The sequence below is a fragment of the Dreissena polymorpha genome, chromosome 1 (assembly GCF_020536995.1).
Source record: "Dreissena polymorpha isolate Duluth1 chromosome 1, UMN_Dpol_1.0, whole genome shotgun sequence".
Classification (NCBI taxonomy): Eukaryota; Metazoa; Mollusca; class Bivalvia; order Myida; family Dreissenidae; genus Dreissena; species Dreissena polymorpha.
Window position 1 is genome coordinate 167,203,974 of NC_068355.1, and position 23,217 is coordinate 167,227,190.

The 23,217-nt window shown below is 34.6% G+C and overlaps 1 protein-coding gene across 4 annotated transcripts; it reads left to right on the forward strand.

Annotated features, from left to right (window-relative positions):
* Nucleotides 1-523: 523 nt before the first annotated feature.
* Nucleotides 524-19,208, forward strand: LOC127859979 (protein SET-like). Of its 4 annotated transcripts, none has more exons than XM_052397651.1 (9): nt 524-654; nt 2,490-2,632; nt 3,436-3,573; nt 4,069-4,140; nt 5,753-5,870; nt 9,210-9,376; nt 10,418-10,583; nt 13,723-13,869; nt 15,109-19,208. In XM_052397651.1, exons 2-9 carry the CDS (start codon nt 2,528-2,530, stop codon nt 15,585-15,587), a joined length of 1,392 nt encoding a protein of 463 aa, XP_052253611.1. In that variant the 5' UTR covers nt 524-654; nt 2,490-2,527; the 3' UTR covers nt 15,588-19,208. The 4 variants fall into 4 exon arrangements, with proteins under 4 accessions (XP_052253611.1, XP_052253620.1, XP_052253629.1 ...); XM_052397660.1 differs by having other exon boundaries at nt 15,112-19,208; XM_052397669.1 differs by having other exon boundaries at nt 15,154-19,208.
* Nucleotides 19,209-23,217: the final 4,009 nt, after the last annotated feature.

Below are 23,217 nucleotides of genomic sequence, written 5' to 3' on the forward strand. Positions count from 1 at the left end.
CAAAATAGTCGTTATTTACCAGTTAACGGCTTCTTTGAAATATAAGAAACACTGTTTTAAATAATTTACATGCGATAATTTTTCCCAATTGAGCCAATTTTGCGATTATTTTTTTTCCCAAAATGGGGGTTTTCACGACGCGAAATTCCCAAAATTCCAGTGTGGCGTTTTCCCAAAATGGAGCGGAAAAAGCCTGACTTACTTAAATTTAAGTAACTGCGAAGTTCGATTTAAATCTCATGAGTAATCAATAAAAGTTTTGCGCATAGGGGAGGTAACATTTTACAACTCGGTTACAATACACTTTTATGTTTCATAATTTGATATTAAATAAAATATTCATAACAGAAAAAAGCTGTTCACTTACAGAACATGAAAACGCCTTCGTCAGTTATATTTAGAACAAACCACACTTAAACGTTGTTTCAAATTGTGTATGAATTACTCAACTGAAAAAATGTTGATTGTAACCTTATTAGTAAATATCTCATGGCATTTGATTGGTTCAATGTTTTCTTCTTCGCCCAATGAAAGCTGCACTTTCAAACATTGAATATATTTTGATGTACTATGAAAGTAAACAACGCGAATGGACACCATACGAATGACATAATCTGTAACCCGCAGATTCTTTTATCGTCAACAGCTTACAAAGTAAAATAAACAATTGTCATAATATTACATTTGTATTATTTCAGGTGATTATTTAAATTCTGAACATGTTGATGGCATATGTTTTCGCGAGGTCAAATAGTAGGTTAAACTGAACTAAATGTTTCAAATAGCAGAATGTACAACACTGTAACGTGAGTTATGTCATATATATATATATATATATATATATATATATATATATATATATATATGTGCATTTCTGACAATTGAAAGATTAATAACAAGAATTTTCAAATCAAACTGGCTGATCAATTTCAAGACTTGTTTCATAAAAGGAAATGCCTTTTGCAAAAAAACAATTCTGACTGTTATCATGGTTATTCTTCCAGTATTGAACTCATTTCATTACAAGATCAAGAAAGCTTAACCAGCCTTTGTACAAATATAGGAGCTGCTAAAGCAACAGCACTTCTGTTAGTGGTTGTCCAGGCATAAATTACGCCAAAAAATTCACTCACACATCCATTTTACAACTGATGCCGTGGAAGTCCCTTGGATGTCCAATAATCAGCATGAATTCTGTTTTTTAATACACAGCAGGTATTAACTTAACACTAAATCATTCGATCTGTTATCTCCATCTCTGAGCTTATGTATGGCATTACTATGTATTACTAAAAATAGAAAAATACTGAAATAAAAATGCAACTTCAAACCTTATGACTAGGACATCCAAAATTGAAGGCTTGGAAGTAAGGACTTGCAACTTTTGAAAGCTAGTGGAAGCGCTGAAGCCATGTTACCTGCTTCTGCCTCATTGCAGGGGCGTAGATAACCTCCAAACATTGGGGAAGCTGACGCAAGGTCTCGGCTCTGAAAAGAATAACATTGTTAATGTAATAAATTTTGTGTTAAATATTAATTATAATAATAAAAAAAACATTAATTACAAAGGAAAAATATGAGTATTATTTGTATGTTGTGTCTTTTTCTGAATTTTGTTTGTATTTAGATCGACGTTAGGTTCATAAAAGGTAAGGACGGTCGCAAAATAAAATTTAATACTAATATACATACATATACCTCATCATAGTGGAGCCATGTGAACGAATCAAACCAACTAAATTGGAATGAACGCTGTTCTGGCTTTTTCTTCCGGAGTGTACGCTTAGGAAAAGCAAAATTTCGAGGCTGATTAGGAATACTCATTTTGAACATTAAACAATTACACATATGATATTGTTTCAATGATTTCTAACCAAATAATAACTGTTATACTTAGAGAACAAAAATATTTTCAATCAAATTAATGATTTTCACGCGTATATTTACTCAAAATTGTTTTAAGTGGCAGTTACCTTTGAACTAAAGCGATCAATTAAACTTAAAAGAAAAGCCTGTCCTTAATCAAAACATCGACAGTGCAATCACGGAAAAGAACAATTAAATAACGCAATGACCTTTACCCGAGTCCCTGGTTTATGACACCTTACAACTAGTAACAAGGGATATTGACACATCACTACATGTATTGGCAACCTCGGAGCAGACGGAGAGGGGACACATGGCTTCTGCACTGACGGAGCATGATTACACAAAAACTTTTTTGGCGGCGATTCTTGGGGATTTTACGTTTTATTTATATAACGACGACTAGCCAAAATATTGGGGAGGAGGCCGCCTCCCATGCCTCCCCATTACCTACCCCTGCATTGTCACTTTTGATGGCAGTGTCATTAAGCATCTTTTCCACTAGTAATTTGAAGTTGGGATTCCCAATTTTGAAAGTTTCAATTTGTTAAGCAAATATTCATTTTATTTTTGATACTCAGGCACTTAAGATCTTCATGGACCACATGTTTATTTAACTTTAGTCTGTGGATAGCTGAACCACTCCAAAATCAACAACAAAATGTCAGCACCGTCAGATGCAAAGGTACCAAAAATGTCAAGTTCCGACAAGGAGTGCATGAGTTTGGATATACAGAAAGCTTTGGAAGATATAGAAGATTGCCAGGTGATAAGTTTTTTTAAATAGAAAAGATATTTTCAAATTAACAAAAGTGTTTTAAAATATATTCTGAAGACAATTGTCATTAATAAAAACATATGGCCCAGTATCATGCTTTTTGACATCATAATTTACATGTACTGAAATGCATTTCTTAATATATGTAGGTACATGTATCTTACCATTTTTTTCTCCAATGATAATTTCTTTAAAATGATGCAATTTCCCAAAATTTTAAGTTTACTTCGAGAAATGTTTTCCCTTTCTCAGTTTTTTATATTTTTTCCCCAAAATGGAAGGCCCTTTCTCCAAATCAAGAAAAAAAGCCCTGCTCAAGCAAGATCTAGAGTGTTGATTCACTTTCTGCCTCTCTGTGTTGGTGAATTAAAAAATTTAATTTATTTTTACAAAAATATTCGATGAATTATTAGGTAGGTTTACACATTTGTAACAAATAAATTTGCTAAATGATGTTAGAAATAAAAATTACCTTATTCTGGTTCTGCTCATTTTTAATGGCATTATGGAGCTTTTGTTATCCTACATGTCGATGCATATATTTTCCAGTGTATATAGTATAGTATATGTTGAATCAAAGATTGTTTTAACATAATTTCATACATTTTTGAAATGCAGATGCTTCCTGTTCCATTTAGCCTTATTTCCTATCGTCCAATTCCTTATAAGTTTACATTTCTTAACTTTGCAGAATGTATTTAAAAATGAAGAGTGTTGGTTAACCCTGTTAAAGGGAAAAAGCTGTGAGATAGCATGATAAGGTCATACCATGTTCTAACTTGTATGGCTAGAGCACCCTGGAAGACCTGAGTGACAAAGCAAGTGGAGAAATCATGCAAGTGGAACTCAAGTACATACAGCTGAAGCGTCCTCATTTCGACAAGCGCAATGAGATAATATCAAGGATTGACCATTTCTGGATTACTTCTGTATCCTTATTTTTAGAGCATAATTATGTTACTAACTTACTTTTGTTTAGAATTGAATAGGACTAGAAGTGTAAAGCATTGATTTGATGAATACATCTTTTTATATTATCTTCGATTAAAAATAAAATGTTGGGTTTAACATTCCATTTACATGAAAAATGTAATAAGAACCTGAATAACTGAGCTGGCACTGGTAATGTTGACTTCAGTAGATGTTAATGATTTTGAACGCTATGGCCATATAAATGTACATGTATTGTATAGCAACATTTTGTCTTAAATTGCCATATTTGAGCAGTCACTGGGTATTTTGAACCAGTTTTCTTTTTCATGCCTTTAAAAGAATGTAAATTCTACTAATAACTATGTGTTTCCATAAGTTTGCAAGAAGCGGTAGGGAACACAAATCTGATTTCATTTGAAGTTACCACTTTTATGATCCCAAAAAATACTTTCAAGAGCATCACTTGATATGACTCCTTGACCATCGTGTAGCTGCTAAACCATCCCAAACTGGCCAACATAGTGGAGGCAGATGAAGAAGAATGCTTGCGTCACTTGAAACAGGTGCATGTGGCAAAATTAACAAAGTGCCTTATCTTCTTAAAATTACTCAAATATATCAGAATTTAAGATGCAAATTAAGTGTTACTTTTTAAACAGGACCAAATATAAGACAATAGTATTGCCCATACAATAAGGAGCTCAATATTGTTTACTAGAGTTTACTAGAGTCCCACTACTGATTCTATCATATAATATTCTTATGAAAATTACACATGCTGTACATGTACTTTAATTCTTGAAATTTCTTTGGTCTCTTGTTATTTTGTGTAAAGCTCTTTCAAACTTTACATCATTTGAATCACAACAGTAAGTTGCTTATATGTAATCATTTTGCTCACAGGGAGAATAGGATATTCACTTCGATGATTTTATCAGAAATGTTCACCTAAGTACGACTGAAGTTAACAGTACCTTTAGGAGCCTTTTTAATAAAGGCCTTGGTACTATTTTAACTGGACTACATGTAGTTCACTAGTGTTTGCATGGTCATTACATGTATGTAAGGTTATTGACATTTGCCATTGTAGCTCAAGACTCAGCTGCTGTTACAATATTGAGCCTTTCTCTGTGAAAAAGTTTTTTATGCATGTGCGTAAAGTGTCGTCCCATATGAGCCTGTGCAGTCTGCAAAGGCTTATCAGAGACGACACTTTCCACCTAAACTGGATTTTTGCTATTGAAGAGACTGTCTAAAACGAACAATATCATAAAAGAGAAGTGTTGTCCCTAATTGGCCTGTGAGAACTGCATTAAAGCCCCTTTTCACAGAGAACTTTCAATTCCTAAGGAATAGTAAAGCAGTCTGTCTGTTTACATCGCTTGTTATGTGTCCGTCTTATGGCATCCGCCTTCCCTTACAACACATCAATGAAATTCAGCTCACACTGGATAGTCATTGAGGTACATGTAGTCTAAGAATCAGAAAATATGCTTTTGGCTTACTCATTAATGTTTAAATTGAAAGCCCTTAGCTAATTTGGTGAATTTCTAGGTGTTCTCTGACTTGTCTTTAAACCTGTTTTACAGGAATCTTAATGTATTTAAATTAATTCCTTGTCTACATACTTGTGAAGATGAACACTGTTTAATCTTCTCTTCTTTTCAAATAACCACAGCACTGATTGACATGTTTCCTTACAGGAAGTAGCTATAATATTTTCACATTTAACTAAGTACCTTCTTTTAAATTCTTCATTGGGCTCATAATTTGTGTAACCTTGTTTCCCCTTGTTAATGTTACTAGTATTCTTTGTGGTCCAGAGATAGTTAAGACAAATTAATTATCCCTTAATAAAACTTGTTTTTAAGAAACTTTCTAGAAAAAATTTTGAGCCTAACTCTTATGAAAACATGTGCGTAAAGTGTCGTACCAGATCAACCTGTGTAGTTTATCAGCGACAACAAACTATACTTTTTTGCATTGTTTGTTCAAGGGAAGTCTCTTGTTTGTGAAAATTCAGTTTAGGTGGAAAGTGTGGTCCCTGAATAGCCTGTGTGGACTGCTGATGCTAATCTGAGACAAAACTTTATGTACATGAATTAAGCCCCATTTTCCCAGAAGAGGGCTTATTTATATTGTATTTTGTAGTAAAGTTTAATAGTTTCATTGTAGATAAACTTTGAAGAGTTTCCAGACATGCGGACAGGCTTTTCAGTGCACTTTCATTTTGAGGAAAACCCATTCTTCAGTAACCAAGTCCTTACTAAGTCCTTTCACCTCTCCCCAAAAGGTATATTTTGGTAAATTCAATGCATTTTTATTGGAATTTTTTGGGGGAGCATATAGTTGCCGCTTCGTCTGTCCGTGCATGTGTCCGTCCGTCTGTGCACAATTTTTGTCCGGGCTATTTCTCAGAAATTAATGACCGGAATTCAATTTAACTTTATGGGAAGCTTCACTAACAAAAGGAGATGTGCATATCATCAGCCGGTTCTGGTCGGATGATTTTTCACTTTTTCACAGAGTTATGGCCTTTTGAAATTTTCCATTAACTGTACATATAGTGCAATTCTTGTCCGGGCTATTTCTCAGCAATTAATGACCGAAATTCAATTTATCTTTATGGGAAGCTTCACTACCAATAGGAGATGTGCATATTATCAGCTGATTATGGTCGGATGATTTTTCACAGAGTTATGGCCCTTTGAAATTTTCTATAAACTGTACATATAGTGCAATTCTTGTCCGGGCTATTACTCCCCAATTACTGACTGGAATTCAATGAAGCTTTATGAAAAGCTTAACTACCTTGAGGAGATGCGCATGTTATTTGTGGGTTCTGGTTAGATGATTTATTTAGAGAGTTATGGCCCTTTGAAATTTTTAAGTTGCTAAACCATCCATCATTTTATTTTGTCCAAAGTTATGCCCCTCAAGACGTTTCCTTTTATCTGAATATATAGTGCAATATTGTGGAAAAAAACAAACTTTGGGGAGCTTCATCCGTCTCCAATGGTTTCTTGTTATTCTTTGAAGTCCAGGGCATTCTTTTAATTATCATACACATCTCTAGTTGTTAAAAATTCAAGTTTGTAGGTTGTTAGTGATCTATTTTATGCTTTTTACATCTAACTCAATAATTAAAAACAAACTTTAAAAAAACACATTTAAGACAAAGTAATTACTTCATAAAAAGAGTGAGTAATAAGTGTGTCCTTTTCAGAAATGTGTGGCAAAAATTAAGTTGTTTTCCTTTAAACTGTTATCTCTTTACATAGTTATATACAGTACAGTATTACTATTGGATTTAGTGTACTCTGAAACGATCATTGACTTCATTTACAGCATTCACTGTTTTCTGAAACAATCATTGACTCCAGTTACAGAATTCACTGTATTTGGATATGATCAATGACTCCACTTACATAAGTCTTTGTATCCTGATAATCATTTACTTCACAAACATAATTCACTAGATTCAGATCATTTACTTCAGTAACAGAAATTACTGAATTTCTGAACAGATCACTTACTCCATCTAAAGGATTCAATGTTTTCTGAAACGCTTGTTGACTCCACTTACATAATTCTTTTTTTCTGATACAATGATTGCGTCCACTTACATAATTCACTGTATTCTAATAGATCCTTGACTTAACATAAATAATTCACTGTATTCTGACTTCACATATGAAAAGCAATGTATTCTGATACTATCATTGACTTCACATATAAAATGCAATGTATTCTGATACCATAATTGACCCCACTTACAGAATTACATGTTATTGTATTCTGATATGATCATTGACTCCACTTACAGAATTCATTGTATTCTGATTCGGTCATTGACTCCACTTACAGAAATCATTGTATTCTGACATGATCATTGACCCCACTCTCAGACTTCACTGTATTCTGATACAATCATTGCCTCCACTTACAGAATTCACTGTATTCTGATACAATCATTGACCTCACTCATAGAATGCACTGTATTCTGATACGATCATTGACCCCACTTACAGAATTTACTGTATTCTGATACGATCATTAACTCCACTTACAGAACTCATTGTATTCTGACATGATCATTTACCTCACTTACAGACTTCACTGTATTCTGATACGATCATTGACTCCACTTACATAATTTATTGTATTCTGATATGATCTTGACCCCACTTACAGAATTCACTGTATTCTGATACGATCATTGACTCCACTTACAGAATTCATTGTATTCTGATACAATCCTTGACCTCATTCATAGAATTCACTGTATTCTGATATGATCATTGACTCCACTTACAGAATTCATTGTATTCTGATACGATCATTGACCAAACTTACAGAATTCACTGTATTCTGATACAATCATTGACTCCACTTATAGAATTCACTGTATTCTGATACGATCATGGACTCCACTTACAGAATTCATTGTATTCTGATACAATCCTTGACCTCACTCACAGAAAATCGTTGTATGCTGATACGATCACAGGGGTTTTTCTGCCTATTTTGGGAAAAGGAGTCTGACCAAATTGGGAATTTTTTATCGACAAAATTGGTCATTTTGGGAATTTTTGCTTCAATGAAACAGCTCATTTGGGAAAAAATTGTGAATTTATCATGCTTAAATAATTCAGTGGTTTAACAAATGAATTTGTTTTTATTTGTTATTTTGTCTTATTTATATAAACAGATGCAATATTGGGCATGTACAACATTTATTCAAGTACTACAGTTTTGTTTTTCAGTTACAGTTACACTCTGAGATAAGAACTGAACAGTCAAAACCTTATAGCAGATATTTTTTACCAAAACAAACACTGGTTAGTCACACAAGTTAAAAGACACTTCATTCTTTAAAAAAAAATAATAATTTTTTTTTTTTTTTGGAAATTGGGATTTTTTTTTTATAATTTCGGTTTGGGATCGGGTCCGTTTGCTTTGGGTGTGCCTCCGTTTACCGGAGATGCAGACAGTGCTGAAAAACCCCTGGATCATTGACCCCACTTACAGAATTCACTGTATTCTCATACAATCATTGACTCCACTTACAGAATTCATTGTATTCTGATACAATCATTGACCTCACTCATAGAATTCACTGTATTCTGATATGATCATTGACTCCACTTACAGAATTCACTGTATTCTGATATGATAAGTGACTTTTCTTACAGAATTCGTTGTATTCTGATACAATTAATGACCTCACTCATAAAATTCACTGTATTCTGATACGATCATTGACTTCACATATAAAATGCAATGTATTCTGATACAATAATTGACCCAACTTACAGAATTGACTGTATTCTGATTTGATCATTGACCCCACTTACATAAATTACTGTATTCTGATATGTTCATTGACTCCACTTACATAATTCATTGTTTTCTGATACGATCATTGACTCCATTAACAGAATTTACTGCAAACGATCATTGACCCCACTTACATAATTCACTGTATTCCGATCATTTTCTTTAGGTACAGAATTTGCTGTACTCTGAAATGATTATTGACTCCAACAGAATTCAATTTATCCTGATATAATCATTGACTCCACTAAGAGAAGTCACTGTATTCTGATACGATCATTGATTCCACTTACAGCGGGACAGAAGTCTTCTAACTCCACTGAGATCAGCTGGAAGCCCAGTAAATCCGGGGGCTTAAACCTGTTACAGCAGCACACTGAACGGGCCCTGAAAGGTCACGGGCGCACATTTTTCTCATGGTTTGTGGAGGTTACTGAAGCAAGTAGGGATAGAATCATAAAGGTACATTCAGCTCAGTCGAGTTCAAGCAGTTTTAGGTTAAGAAACAGTCTTATATGTTGTATGTTATTTTTCATTGTGTTTTTATTATTTAACTATGCATAATTTGTTTGTTAAAGTAAATGACATATGCAAATTGTTGTGAATGTGAAACTTATACGTATTACCTTTTAAAGGGACTGTCAACCACGACGACAAAGAAAAGTTGTAAAATACCGTATTTTTTTTACAATTATTAGTTCATATTGATTAAAATATCACGACTGGTATATTACATTACTTGAAAAAATTTCATTTTTTCAGTATATTAGGTAATACAATTTCGCGATGTGAAATCGAAAGTACATCGCGAAAATAGGTGACATAAGAATATACACACTATAAATAACGCAAATAGATTGATCATTTTATGTATAAAATATATACATTTCACTACGCATTCACAATTTGCAATGCTGGATTTACCACGTGACGATGATAAACCTACTGGCGTTATTTATGGTTAACTGGTAGTTACCTGGTAGACAAACCCAGTAAAATTTATTACAGAATATACTGAAAATATGAAAACTTAAGAACTTTTTTCAAGTAATGTAATATACCAGTCTTGATATTTTAATCAATATAGACTAATAATTTTTAAAAAATACGGTAATTTACAACTTTTCTTTTCTTCGTCGTCGTGGTTGACAGTCCCTTTAAATGTGTATGTTAATGTTTTAAACATGTAATATGTTTTATATGGAGAATATTGTTTGTTACATAAAGATTACTGGTATGATGTTACTTTGCCTTAATGAATATTAATAATACAATTTATTTGAAACTTGTAAAAAAATTATATGGGTAAAATTGATTTGTACACAAAGATTATTGGTACTGTGTTACCTTGCCTCAATTAATGTGAATTAGTACAATAAAGTCAAATAGTTTAAAGCTTTACCTCAGAAATCCCATACACTTAGATCCCTTTACATGTTTGAATTGAATATTTCAAAGTCCTAAGTTTTTTAAAAATAGATTATTAAATTTTCTCCAATTCAGATGTTGAAGGATGATATTTGGCCAAACCCTCTTCAGTACTTCCTAGCAGCAGACGTGGATGAGAATGGATTTACTGACAGCGACAGTTATGATGATGATGATATCCCCGTACAGAATATTGAGGATGACTCTGTTGTCATTGTCGGTGATGATGACAGTGATGATGGTAATGGTGAATGTTGCATTAGCTATGTAATTTTTTGGTTATTTATAAGAGTTCTACAAAATATGTGTAAAATATTGTTCATGCATGAAAAACCTTGAAAAATAAAGCTTCTGCGTATCTATCAGGGGCATATGGCTAGCACATGTACTTTTGATGTTAAATTCCTACTAAGACTCTAATGAACATTACATTTAAATAGCTGTATGTAACGTTCTCATGTCAGTGTAAGCTAAGACTCTAATGAACATTAAATTTAAATAGCTGTATGTAACGGTCTCATGTCAGTGTAAGCTAAGACTCTAATGAACATTACATTTAAATAGCTGTATGTAACGTTCTCATGTCAGTGTAAGCTAAGACTCTAATGAACATTACATTTAAATAGCTGTATGTAACGGTCTCATGTCAGTGTAAGCTAAGACTCTAATGAACATTACATTTAAATAGCTGTGTGTAACGTTCTCATGTCAGTGTAAGCTAAGACTGTAATGAACTTTACATTTAAATAGCTGTGTGTAACGTTCTCATGTCAGTGTAAGCTAAGACTCTAATGAACATTACATTTAAATAGCTGTGTGTAATGTTCTCATGTCAGTGTAAGCTAAGACTCTAATGAACATTACATTTAAATAGCTGTGTGTAACGTTCTCATGTCAGTGTAAGCTAAGACTCTAATGAACATTACATTTAAATAGCTGTATGTAATGGTCTCATGTCAGTGTAAGCTAAGACTCTAATGAACATTACATTTAAATAGCTGTGTGTAACGTTCTCATGTCAGTGTAAGCTAAGACTCTAATGAACATTACATTTAAATAGCTGTATGTAATGGTCTCATGTCAGTGTAAGCTAAGACTCTAATGAACATTAAATTTAAATAGCTGTATGTAATGTTCTCATGTCAGTGTAAGCTAAGACTCTAATGAACATTACATTTAAATAGCTGTATGTAACGGTCTCATGTCAGTGTAAGCTAAGACTCTAATGAACATTACATTTAAATAGCTGTGTGTAACGTTCTCATGTCAGTGTAAGCTAAGACTCTAATGAACATTACATTTAAATAGCTGTATGTAATGGTCTCATGTCAGTGTAAGCTAAGACTCTAATGAACATTACATTTAAATAGCTGAATGTAATGGTCTCATGTCAGTGTAAGCTAAGACTCTAATGAACATTACATTTAAATAGCTGTATGTAACGTTCTCATGTCAGTGTAAGCTAAGACTGTTATGAACATTACATTTGAATAGCTGTATGTAACGTTCTCATGTCAGTGTAAGCTAAGACTCTAATGAACATTACATTTAAATAGCTGTGTGTTACGTTCTCATGTCAGTGTAAGCTAAGACTCTAATGAACATTACATTTAAATAGTTGTGTGTAACGTTCTCATGTCAGTGTAAGCTAAGACTCTAATGAACATTACATTTAAATAGCTGTATGTAATGGTCTCATGTCAGTGTAAGCTAAGACTCTAATGAACATTACATTCAAATAGCTGTATGTAACGTTCTCATGTCAGTGTAAGCTAAGACTGTAATGAACATTACATTTGAATAGCTGTATGTAACGTTCTCATGTCAGTGTAAGCTAAGACTCTAATGAACATTACATTTAAATAGCTGTGTGTTACGTTCTCATGTCAGTGTAAGCTAAGACTCTAATGAACATTAAATTTAAATATTTGTGTGTAACGTTCTCATGTCAGTGTAAGCTAAGACTCTAATGAACATTACATTTAAATAGCTGTATGTAACAGTCTCATGTCAGTGTAAGCTAAGACTCTAATGAACATTACATTTAAATAGCTGTATGTAATGGTCTCATGTCAGTGTAAGCTAAGATTCTAATGAACATTACATTTAAATAGCTGTGTGTAACGTTCTCATGTCAGTGTAAGCTAAGACTCTAATGAACATTACATTTAAATAGCTGTATGTAATGGTCTCATGTCAGTGTAAGCTAAGACTCTAATGAACATTACATTTAAATAGCTGTATGTAACGGTCTCATGTCAGTGTAAGCTAAGACTCTAATGAACATTACATTTAAATAGCTGTATGTAACGGTCTCATGTCAGTGTAAGCTAAGACTCTAATGAACATTACATTTAAATAGCTGTGTGTAACGTTCTCATGTCAGTGTAAGCTAAGACTAATGAACATTACATTTAAATAGCTGTATGTAATGGGTCATGTCAGTGTAAGCTAAGACCCTAATGAACATTACATTTAAATAGCTGAATGTAATGGTCTCATGTCAGTGTAAGCTAAGACTCTAATGAACATTACATTTAAATAGCTGTATGTAACGTTCTCATGTCAGTGTAAGCTAAGACTGTAATGAACATTACATTTGAATAGCTGTATGTAACGTTCTCATGTCAGTGTAAGCTAAGACTCTAATGAACATTACATTTAAATAGCTGTGTGTTACGTTCTCATGTCAGTGTAAGCTAAGACTCTAATGAACATTACATTTAAATAGTTGTGTGTAACGTTCTCATGTCAGTGTAAGCTAAGACTCTAATGAACATTACATTTAAATAGCTGTATGTAACGGTCTCATGTCAGTGTAAGCTAAGACTCTAATGAACATTACATTTAAATAGCTGTGTGTAACGTTCTCATGTCAGTGTAAGACTAGCTATAACTTTTATACTCAAGCTTCGAGAAATGTGAACATATTTCAAACCTATACCTCAAGTTTCCATAACATTTTATCCATATACTCTAGCATGTACTTGCATTAACACTAGTATAAAAAGAACAGTGCCTGTGCCTTTACCTCTTATATACACATTTTGACTTGTTTGAAGTCGCTTAGAAAAAAATCTTTTTTTTACAAGATTCAAGTTTTAAGGCTTCATTCCCACCTTAACATATTGAGAAGCAGCAAATAGCATGAAACCTGAACAGCCTGCAAGATGATGGTTGCATGTAGCAATTTTCACTTTGCCTTTGAGCAGAAAACGGTTAATATTTGAATCAAAAGAAGTCTTTGTACCATGTAAATCAATTACAATGGCTGTAAGCGATAAAAAATTATAGAATTCAAATCACCAAACATGACAGTTTTTACAGATACTGATTGTGTATTAACCCAAATTAGCTGATACCACTTGTATTTGTTCAAGATGATGTGTATGAGGTAGAAGATGACTCCAAACTAAGCATGGAGGACTCTGAGAATGATGATGATGATGGCGATGATGATGGATTAGACTCTGCCCAGGAGCTTGAAGAGACAGTGGAATCCATTGAAGTAGAAGATGACGAGTTTGGTTTGTAGAAAATGTTTTCTCTCTCTGTCTTGCTCATTCACCTTTGCATGTATTGATGATTTTGTTAACCATGACAATAACCATGTTCTATGATCATGTAGACAAGGTGGGGGAAGTGGAAGCGGGAAATGGATGCTGTTTTGTCTTTCTCAATGAGAATTTGTTGCCGTTCTGTTTGTGAGGATGTGAAACAAATTTTCACATGTATATGCTAACCTGAGGTGATAGACACTTGGGATTAGCAGTCATTTGAGCTTTTATGAAACTGTAAAGGAGTAGGCATATTTTGATTAAACTTCACATCAATGATCATTCTGTTACCCCCTTTCAAAGTTGTTCTAATTGTAAATCCATTGCATTTGAAGGTGACAAAAGATATAAAAAATGAAAACTTCTTTAAAACCACAAGGGTCAGGGCTTAATATTTGGTGTTTAACATCTTCGATTTGTCCTCTACTTAATTTGATTAAGTCATGACCCTGGGTCAAAAATGGCCACGCCCCAGGGGTCACATGATTAATATATATGTGTATCAAAATTACTTGAAAATCTTCTTCTCTAAAACGACAACACTGAGCTGTATTATTTGGCATGTAACATGGTAAGGTGGTATTGTACCAGCTTGGTTCAAATTATTACCATACAGTTAAAATTGGCCCCACCCTGCAGTTGTCCTGTTTCCTTTTATTGTCCCCTACCGGTGAAACCAGAGGGGACATACGGTTTGCGCTCTGTGTGTCAGTCATTCAGTCTGTCCGTCACACTTTTCTGGATCCTGCGATAACTTAAAAAGTTCTTCATATTTTTTCATGAAACTTGTAACATGGATAGATGGCAATATGGAGAGTATGCACGTCATTTCATTTTGTTCCTACGTCAAGAATTCTGGTTGCTATGGCAACAAATAAAAAAATAATCTGACAATGGTGGAGTTCCACTAGAGGGGAAGATATTGCTTGGCAATCTCTTGTTTATTTAGTTAAAAACTCATTTTAATCTGGTTTGGCATTTGGCGTGGCCCTCTTTCTTTTTGTCACACTCCATGTTGGTCTGTTTGTTAGTACTTCATGTGCATTGATAAGAAATATGATATTCTATTTTAGTTTACAGTTAGTGACTGTGTGAAAAAACTTATATTCATCTACATTGTGTGTCTTGTATGAAAATAAACTGCTCTTAAGCTAAAATGTATTGATGACTGAAATTCCCATAATAATTATGAGTAAATTGCACTTCCAGAAGATGAGGATGATGATGATGATGAAGATGCAATTCATGTTCTAGACAGCGACAGTGATCCAGAGGTGCATGAAATCACCGATACGCCTGATAAACCACCAACGGAAAAGGACTCAATAGACCGAATAATGGCTGCAGCCATGCTAGATTTCAGTGAAGCAGAACGACTGGAGAGTAATACTCCTAGTGTTGTTGATAAAAAGGATAATAGTGCTTTGACAGTTGAGGAAGAAATAGAGAAAATTAAAGGTAATTCCGATAAAACTGTAGTTGAAACTGGTGAAGGTAACAGTCAGGGGGGAAAAAGTGAGAGTGATGGAAAAGACTGTGGGGCAGAAAAGAATGTAAATGGTGAGGGTTCGAGTGACAAAGGAGGTGAGCAGGGTGTTGAAAGTTCTAATGAAGAAGAGGGAAAAGAAAAACCAAATAACAATAAAAAGGCTCCTAGTAGAAAGAGACCATTAGATACTGCTGATTGATTTATTCTTAACTCTGTCTGAGCATGGCAGCATAGTTTTAGCCAGAATTGCCGGTGTTGGTTTAACTGATGTAAATTTTGTAGCCTTTTAATTGTCGTAAGGCAATTATGTCAATCCTATTGTCAATGTCAATTCAAAGCATTGGAAAAACCATCTGATGTGTGTTCATATATAACGATAATGTCATGCTTATGTCTTTGAACTTCACATTATTTTTAATTGCTAGCAAATGTGATTGCAACGCAAATCATATAAGAGATATGCAATCTTGCACCTGATGTCATAATCAGATGTCATTTCAAAAGAAATGTTTAAAAACATGTTGTGGAATTTAGTAAGTAAACTTGCATTTGCAAAGCTTTCCTACAAATAAGATAATTTGAATACATTATGATACATGAATGAAATTGCAATTAATGACAAATCTTTGTACAATTATGTGCTTTTGAACTTTAGCAATGAGTGTATTTTTACTTCAATAATGTAAATGGGGATAAATTTAACAGTATTTTTAGTAAGCAACCTCATTTTAAGCTGCCAACCTCATTTTGACAAAGCATTGCCATGGTCATTCAAAGAAAAGGTTTCCAATCAAAACCAACAAAAAAATTCTTAAACATGTTTAATATGGTTGCATAAAACTGAAACGAAAGTATTTCGTGAAATAAATTTGAGTTGCCTTTCTTTTGTTGAAATTTAAGTTTTAAAAAGAATTGCAACACCATGCTGTATCATTTAGTTATGTTATCTTTTGAGAAATGCCAAACATGTTCTTCTTCATTAATTAAGTTTGTTTCATTCTTGTGCTCCTTTCCATGTGTATGAACTTTTTATTTTAACACTTAATTTAATTCCAAAGTGATTAAATTGCCTCTGCTAACCTTTTAATGACATGTGGATCTTTCAAAGTGTTATTGCTTGTGCATGTTAGGCAGCTAAAAATACACCAGTAAATGGATTTGTATAAATGAAATCTGAAAGTGGCAACTGTTAATAAATACCTTGGTCCATTTATCTGAAAATGAATACTTTGTTCAAAATAAGTTTTAAAGTGATTGCAATGAATTCAATTGTCATTTCTTTTTATCTTATGTGTTATAAGTTTACTTCTGACAGTGCTGAATTATTTTGAATAAGCAAATTGATTCTTTTAAACGAAAACAATAATTTTACACATAATTATTTAAGGGCTTATTAGTCCCCTACCGGTTTCACCGGAGGGGACTTATGGTTTTGTCTCTGTCCGTCCGTCACACTTTTCTGGATCCTGTGATAACTTTAAAAGTTCTTAATATTTTTTCATGAAACTTGAAACATGGATAGATGGCAATATGGACATTATGCACGTCATTTTATTTCGTTCCGACGTCAAAAATTCTGGTTGCTATGGCAACAAATAGACTAGAAATATCGCTGAAAATGGTGGTTTTCTGGATCCTGCGATAACTTTTAAAGTTCTTAATATTTTTTCATGAAACTTGAAGCATGAATAGATGGCAATATGGACATTATGCACGTCATTTCATTTTGTTCCTCAATAAAAAAATTTGGTTGCTATGGCAACAAATATATATAAAAAAATGTTGAATTTCTGACAATGGTGGAGCCGGTAGGGGACTTATATTGCTTGACAATAGTCTTGTTTTTTCATATTTTCCAATGCACAATTGCCTTTATATTGAAATTCTCATTAGTAAATAGTAAATACATAAGATATCCCATTTGTATGGCAATGCATATTTCATGAGGCTGATGTAAATGTATTATTATTATTATTGTTTTGTGATTTCATGTATATATATGATAATGACGGATAAGACAGTAAATTCATTTTAAAGATATTATTCAATTTTAAGCTTACTTGAAAAGAAAGTGCTCATGTTTAGTTCCTGTGGTTACTGTATGTCTAGACTGAGTTCCAATTCTGGTCAAATGCGTCAAAAAAATTGGTCATTTGGTCTTATCTTAGACAAACCTTTTTACCATTATAATGACCACAATTTTGACTGCATCTGAATGAAACTTGGTGTTTATCTTTACTAAATCTAGGCCAAGTTTAATCTCGATCAAGTGCATCAAAAAACTAGGTCCACAGGTCAAATTTGAGAAAAACCTTGTTACCACTTGAGAGGTCACCTTTATGACTAAATCTAGGTAAAACATGGTCAGAATATTGATCTTGGCAATGTGTAGTCTGATTTCCTATCTTTTTCTTGATTCTAAAGGCTGCTAAGTAAATCTTACGAAAACCTCGTTACAATTCTAGGCCACATTTATGACTCAATCTTGATGAAACTTGAAATTTGATAAATAATTGTTTTTCAATATCTGGATTTGTTTGGAATTTCGGTTACATGTGTCTTAAGTACAGGTGTCTACAATGTTCGCAGTTTAGAGGCCACATTTATGACTCAATCCTGATTGAACTTGGTCAGTTTGTTTATCATTACAATATCTGAGTTGTGATCAAATCTGAGTCAAATATGTTCAAAATCCAGGTCACTAGGTCAAATCTAAAAAAAAACACTTCTAAACACTCTAGAAGCCACATTTATGACTCAACCTTGATGCAAAAAAGGTCAAAATGTTGATCTTGTCAAGATCTCAGTACTCTAGGGCAAGTTTTAATCTGGGTCATGTATGTCCAAAAATTATTTAACCAGGTGAAAAAAAATTGTTATAGGTATGGGGAAAAAACCCATATTGCTTATCTAGAAACCACATTTATAATTTGATCTTGATGATACATGGTCAGAATAATTATCTTTAAAATGTCAAGGCCTTGCTTTTTTATCTGGGTCGAATGGACTTAAGAATTAGGTCACCAAGTCAAGTGTTTTAACTTGGTTTAACATGAACTCAGGTAAGCACATTAATGCCATCATGGCCCTTTTGTTAATGACTATTTGCAGTATTGCTTTTAGTCAGTCCCAGAAAACATAACCTTATTGTAAATTAGATTGTATACATACATAGGTGTTGTTTTTATTTTAAAATATTTACTTGGTATGTGTTTTTTCTAACTTGAGTTAGCATCTGTTTAAAATTTGTTCATAGTGGCAGCTGACATTATTTGCACATGTTATTGTAACTCCTGTTATTGGTAAAACATTCATTATATTTGTGCTAGTATTCAGTAAATTTGTTTGACGTATCATTAAACTTTCAGTCAAATATCCATAATGTATAATCAGATTTTTACTTTATGAAAAATATTAATAATTAACATCATCTTCATTGGCAGCTATTACTCAATTTCCTTAAAGTATACACAAGTATTGACAGGGAAAATCATTCAATTTGTAAATCTTTATTTATTATTAAGATTTTATTTTTGAAGAGGTCAATTTAAATTTGTACATTTGAAACTACATTGTGAAATTGTGTTTTTCTTAGGTGTCATTAAAAACAAAATAAAACAAACGTGAAATTTATATACAAGACATTATATGAATTCATTGGAAAAAGGGTTATTCATATACACTATTTTTAAATGGTGTTTAATTGTAAATATGCTGAAACAAGTGTGTAAACAAATATTTGTAATATATTTTAAACTAGTTTAACTTAATGTCAGCATTGTAAAACTCACATAAAATCAATTAAAATGTATTAATAAGTCTTAATGTTTGTAAGTATGTTTTCAGAGTAAATTATTGCATGAAAATGTAAATATTTGATAGTTACATAAACCTAATTAAACTTGCCCATAATGCTGTACAATTTATGAAATGAAGTCAGTGCGTAGGCTTTTCTATTCTGTTGCAGTTATACCTTCTTAACCATTGTGTGCCATTACAAAGTCATGAAATTTACTTTGCCTAAAAAGATATTAAGTAATTTGCATTATTCTTAAATTTTGCAGACGAGCAAATTGTTAACCACCTTAACTTTATAACGATCACTCTTAATAATTTAAATAATTGCCAAATATGTCAAAACCGATATCAAGATATGTTATCGCTATGATTGAGTTGCGTTCTGCGAAAACTGGGCTAAATGCATGTGCGTAAATTGTCTTCCCAGATTAGCCTGTGCAGTCCGCACAGGCTAATCAGGGACGACACTTTCCGCCTTAACTGGATTTTTGTGTAGAAGAGACTTCCTTTAAAAGGTAAATACCGTAAAAGCGGAAAGTGTCGTCCCTGATTAGCCTGTGCGAACTGCACAGGCTTATCTGGGATGACACGTTACGCACATGCATTAAGCCCCGTTTTCTCAGAATGCGTCTCGTTTATATGAACCTTGTTTTGGGAATACTGGTCTTAATACATGTGCGTTAAACGTCGTTCCGTATAAGCATGCACAGTCCGCACAGGGACAACATGCACAGTCAGCACAGGGACAACATGCACAGTCCGCACAGGGACAACATGCACAGTCCGCACAGGGACAACATGCACAGTCCGCACAGGGACAACATGCATAGTCCGCACAGGGACAACATGCACAGTCCGCACAGACAACATGCACAGTCAGCACAGGGACAACATGCACAGTCCGCACAGGGACAACATGCACAGTCCACACAGGGACAACATGCATAGTCCGCACAGGGACAACATGCACAGTCCGCACAGGGACAACATGCACAGTCCGCACAGGGACAACATGCACAGTCCGCACAGACAACATGCACAGTCCGCACAGGGACAACATGCACAGTCCGCACAGGGACAACATGCACAGTCCGCACAGGGACAACATGCACAGTCCGCACAGGGACAACATGCACAGTCCGCACAGGGACAACATGCACAATCCGCACAGGGACAACATGCACAGTCCGCACAGGGACAACATGCACAGTCCGCACAGGGACAACATGCACAGTCCGCACAGGGACAACATGCACAGTCCGCACAGGGACAACATGCACGGTCCGCACAGGGACAACATGCATAGTCCGCACAGGGACAACATGCACAGTCCGCACAGGGACAACATGCACAGTCAGCACAGGGACAACATGCACAGTCAGCACAGGGACAACATGCACAGTCCGCACAGGGACAGCATGCACAGTCCGCACAGACAACATGCACAGTCCGCACAGGGACAACATGCACAGTCCGCACAGGGACAACATGCACAGTCCGCACAGGGACAACATGCATAGTCCGCACAGGGACAAAATGCACAGTCCGCACAGACAACATGCACAGTCCGCACAGGGACAACATGCACAGTCCGCACAGGGACAACATGCACAGTCCGCACAGGGACAACATGCACAGTCCGCACAGGGACAACATGCACAGTCCGCACAGGGACAACATTTCATACTTTTATGGAATTTTTGGTTTAAAGGAAGTCTTATCTAACCGAAAATCTAGTTTTTTTAAAAGGGGTCTTCCCAAACTTGCCTATTCATACATATTTATAGAGATGATATTAATATATGTGTTTCAAAACAGACGGAAATTAATTTCTGACATTGGAAGAACCATGGCTTGGTTTCTCTTGATAAAGAAACTTAAAAGCTTCCTGAGTAAGAATTAAATTCGCGAATAATCGATCGCAAGACGGACACATGCTGGTGGTACATACACACGTACTTGTATACACAAAGCAGCGAACTTACGGGAAAAAGCGATATTTTCACCAACTACTTTATACCAAATATTAATTATTTTACTTTAAACAGGTGATGCATATCAATGTTGAGACTTTAAATTTGAATGCAAATGGTTTTAATCGGAGATTGTCGTCTTTCACTTGACAACTAGGTAACTTTTCAAAAACAAATTGCGCTTAAGCACGGATATAGCTCGTCCTTTAATGAAATATTAACGCAATATACCGGTACGTTACCATCGTCTCTAGCCACTTGTGATACAGTGACATTACCATTGCAACCGTATTATTGCAGTTGAAATTCCGAGGCGTTCTTCTTTAAGACGCCCTTACAGGTGTCGTTTTTAGTTTGATTTTATAGCATGGTGTACATAAAATAGTACTTTAACTACTAGAAACTTGTAACTTAGCATAAGATGTGACATTTACACACACATATACAAATAAGTTAAGCAATGCTCTGAACAGGGGTGTTAATATATGTTCTTGCTCTGAAACCCCATTGCTGGGAGACGTGCAAAACGAGGACAATACATTTCAAGAGATTCTATTCCTCAGCTAAAAACCTGCTAATTGATTCACACATAGATCCTCGTTCAGTTAACTCTTTCAGTACTGGAACCGAATGTTGAAGGCCTTTGCAAACAGTTTAGATCCAGATGAGACGCCACAGAACGTGGCGTCACATCAGGACCCAAACTGTTTGCTATTTTGATAGTATTCTTTGAAAAAAAAATCGAAGAAAATGCTAATTTTAGAAATTCAGCAGACGACATTTTAGCAGACGACAAATTTCCCAGCATGCCAAGGGTTCAAGACTGCGTTGCTTTGTTGGTTAAATCGCAAATACAACATAAAAGCAAGGTACGTTGTAAAAAGACGAGCGTTATTAGTGTTAAACTACAGGTACTTCGAATGTTTTTTTCTTATTTATGTGTTTAGTTATAGTTATATAATTGCGCATCCATTGTGTTCATTTGTCAGTGCCAAGTGTAAAAATGAGACACCTAGTACATAACAGTGTACATAGCCTGTAAGAAGTGCAAACGCTCGAAATATTGTTTAGAAATTCATTGACATTTCTCAAGTAGTTTCTGATCCGCATCCGCACATTGTACTCAATAGCCCACACAATCAGCGAATCGACGCAGCTAAACGCTCGAATCGGCCAATGAAAACCCATATCCTATTCAATAATTAGATAGTGATCGCACCTATTGATCATCGATATATGAATGACAGTTGAAAGAGCGACGTTTAAACTCACAGCGCTCGTTAGCGAAAGTCCTTTCAGGCTGCGTACCAAGAAATTGATCTGACTTCCCGCAATGTTATTTTTAGGCCTACTGGACGAAAGTGTCGACCAATAACAGCGAATTGTATAAACTTTTAGAACTATCAGAACAAAAACTATCTTCAAACAATGTGATACGGTTCATTATACAAGGCGTAGAGGTAAAATGTAGAAGAGTTAAGTATGGGTGATCGATAAGGTTTGAGGTAGAAAGTCGAGGTAAGTTGGTGGTAATGATTTTATTTTGCGAGTTGGGTGGGACACACTCTGGGTCCTCACAAAATGCAGTCTCAGGTGCAAAAGGACCTTATACACACCGACATACGCACATGCTAGAGAGGTAGTTAGTTACTGATTGTGAATACGAAGGAGGTGGTCATTAATTAAGTCGCGTTCTGAGAAAACTGGGCATAATGCATGTGCGTAAAGTGTCGTCCCAGATTAGCCCGTGCAGTCCGCACAGGCTAATCAGGGACGAAACTTTCCGCCTAAATTGGATTTTTGCTAAGAAGAGACTTCATTTAAACGAAAAATGTCATAAAAGCGGAAAGTGTCGTCCCTGATTAGCCTATGAGGACTGCACAGGCTAATCTGGGACGACACTTTACGCACATGCATTATGCCCAGTTTTCTTAGAACGCGACTCAATTGACAATGGGTGGGCTGTAGGTCGTACTTAAGGATGAGTATAAGGTAGTGAGTAATGAAGTGAGAGATAGTGACTTATTCAGAAGAGAGAAGCACACACTGACAGTGCAG

What these genes read in the sequence shown, in the direction of transcription:
- LOC127859979 (XM_052397651.1), top strand. Translation starts at nt 2,528, where the DNA reads ATGTCAGCACCGTCAGATGCAAAGGTACCAAAAATGTCAAGTTCCGAC. An exon ending in AAGATATAGAAGATTGCCAG is followed by an intron (nt 2,633 to 3,435) that starts GTGATAAGTTTT and finishes TTGTATGGCTAG; the next exon opens with AGCACCCTGGAAGACCTGAG. An exon ending in ACCATTTCTGGATTACTTCT is followed by an intron (nt 3,574 to 4,068) that starts GTATCCTTATTT and finishes ACCATCGTGTAG; the next exon opens with CTGCTAAACCATCCCAAACT.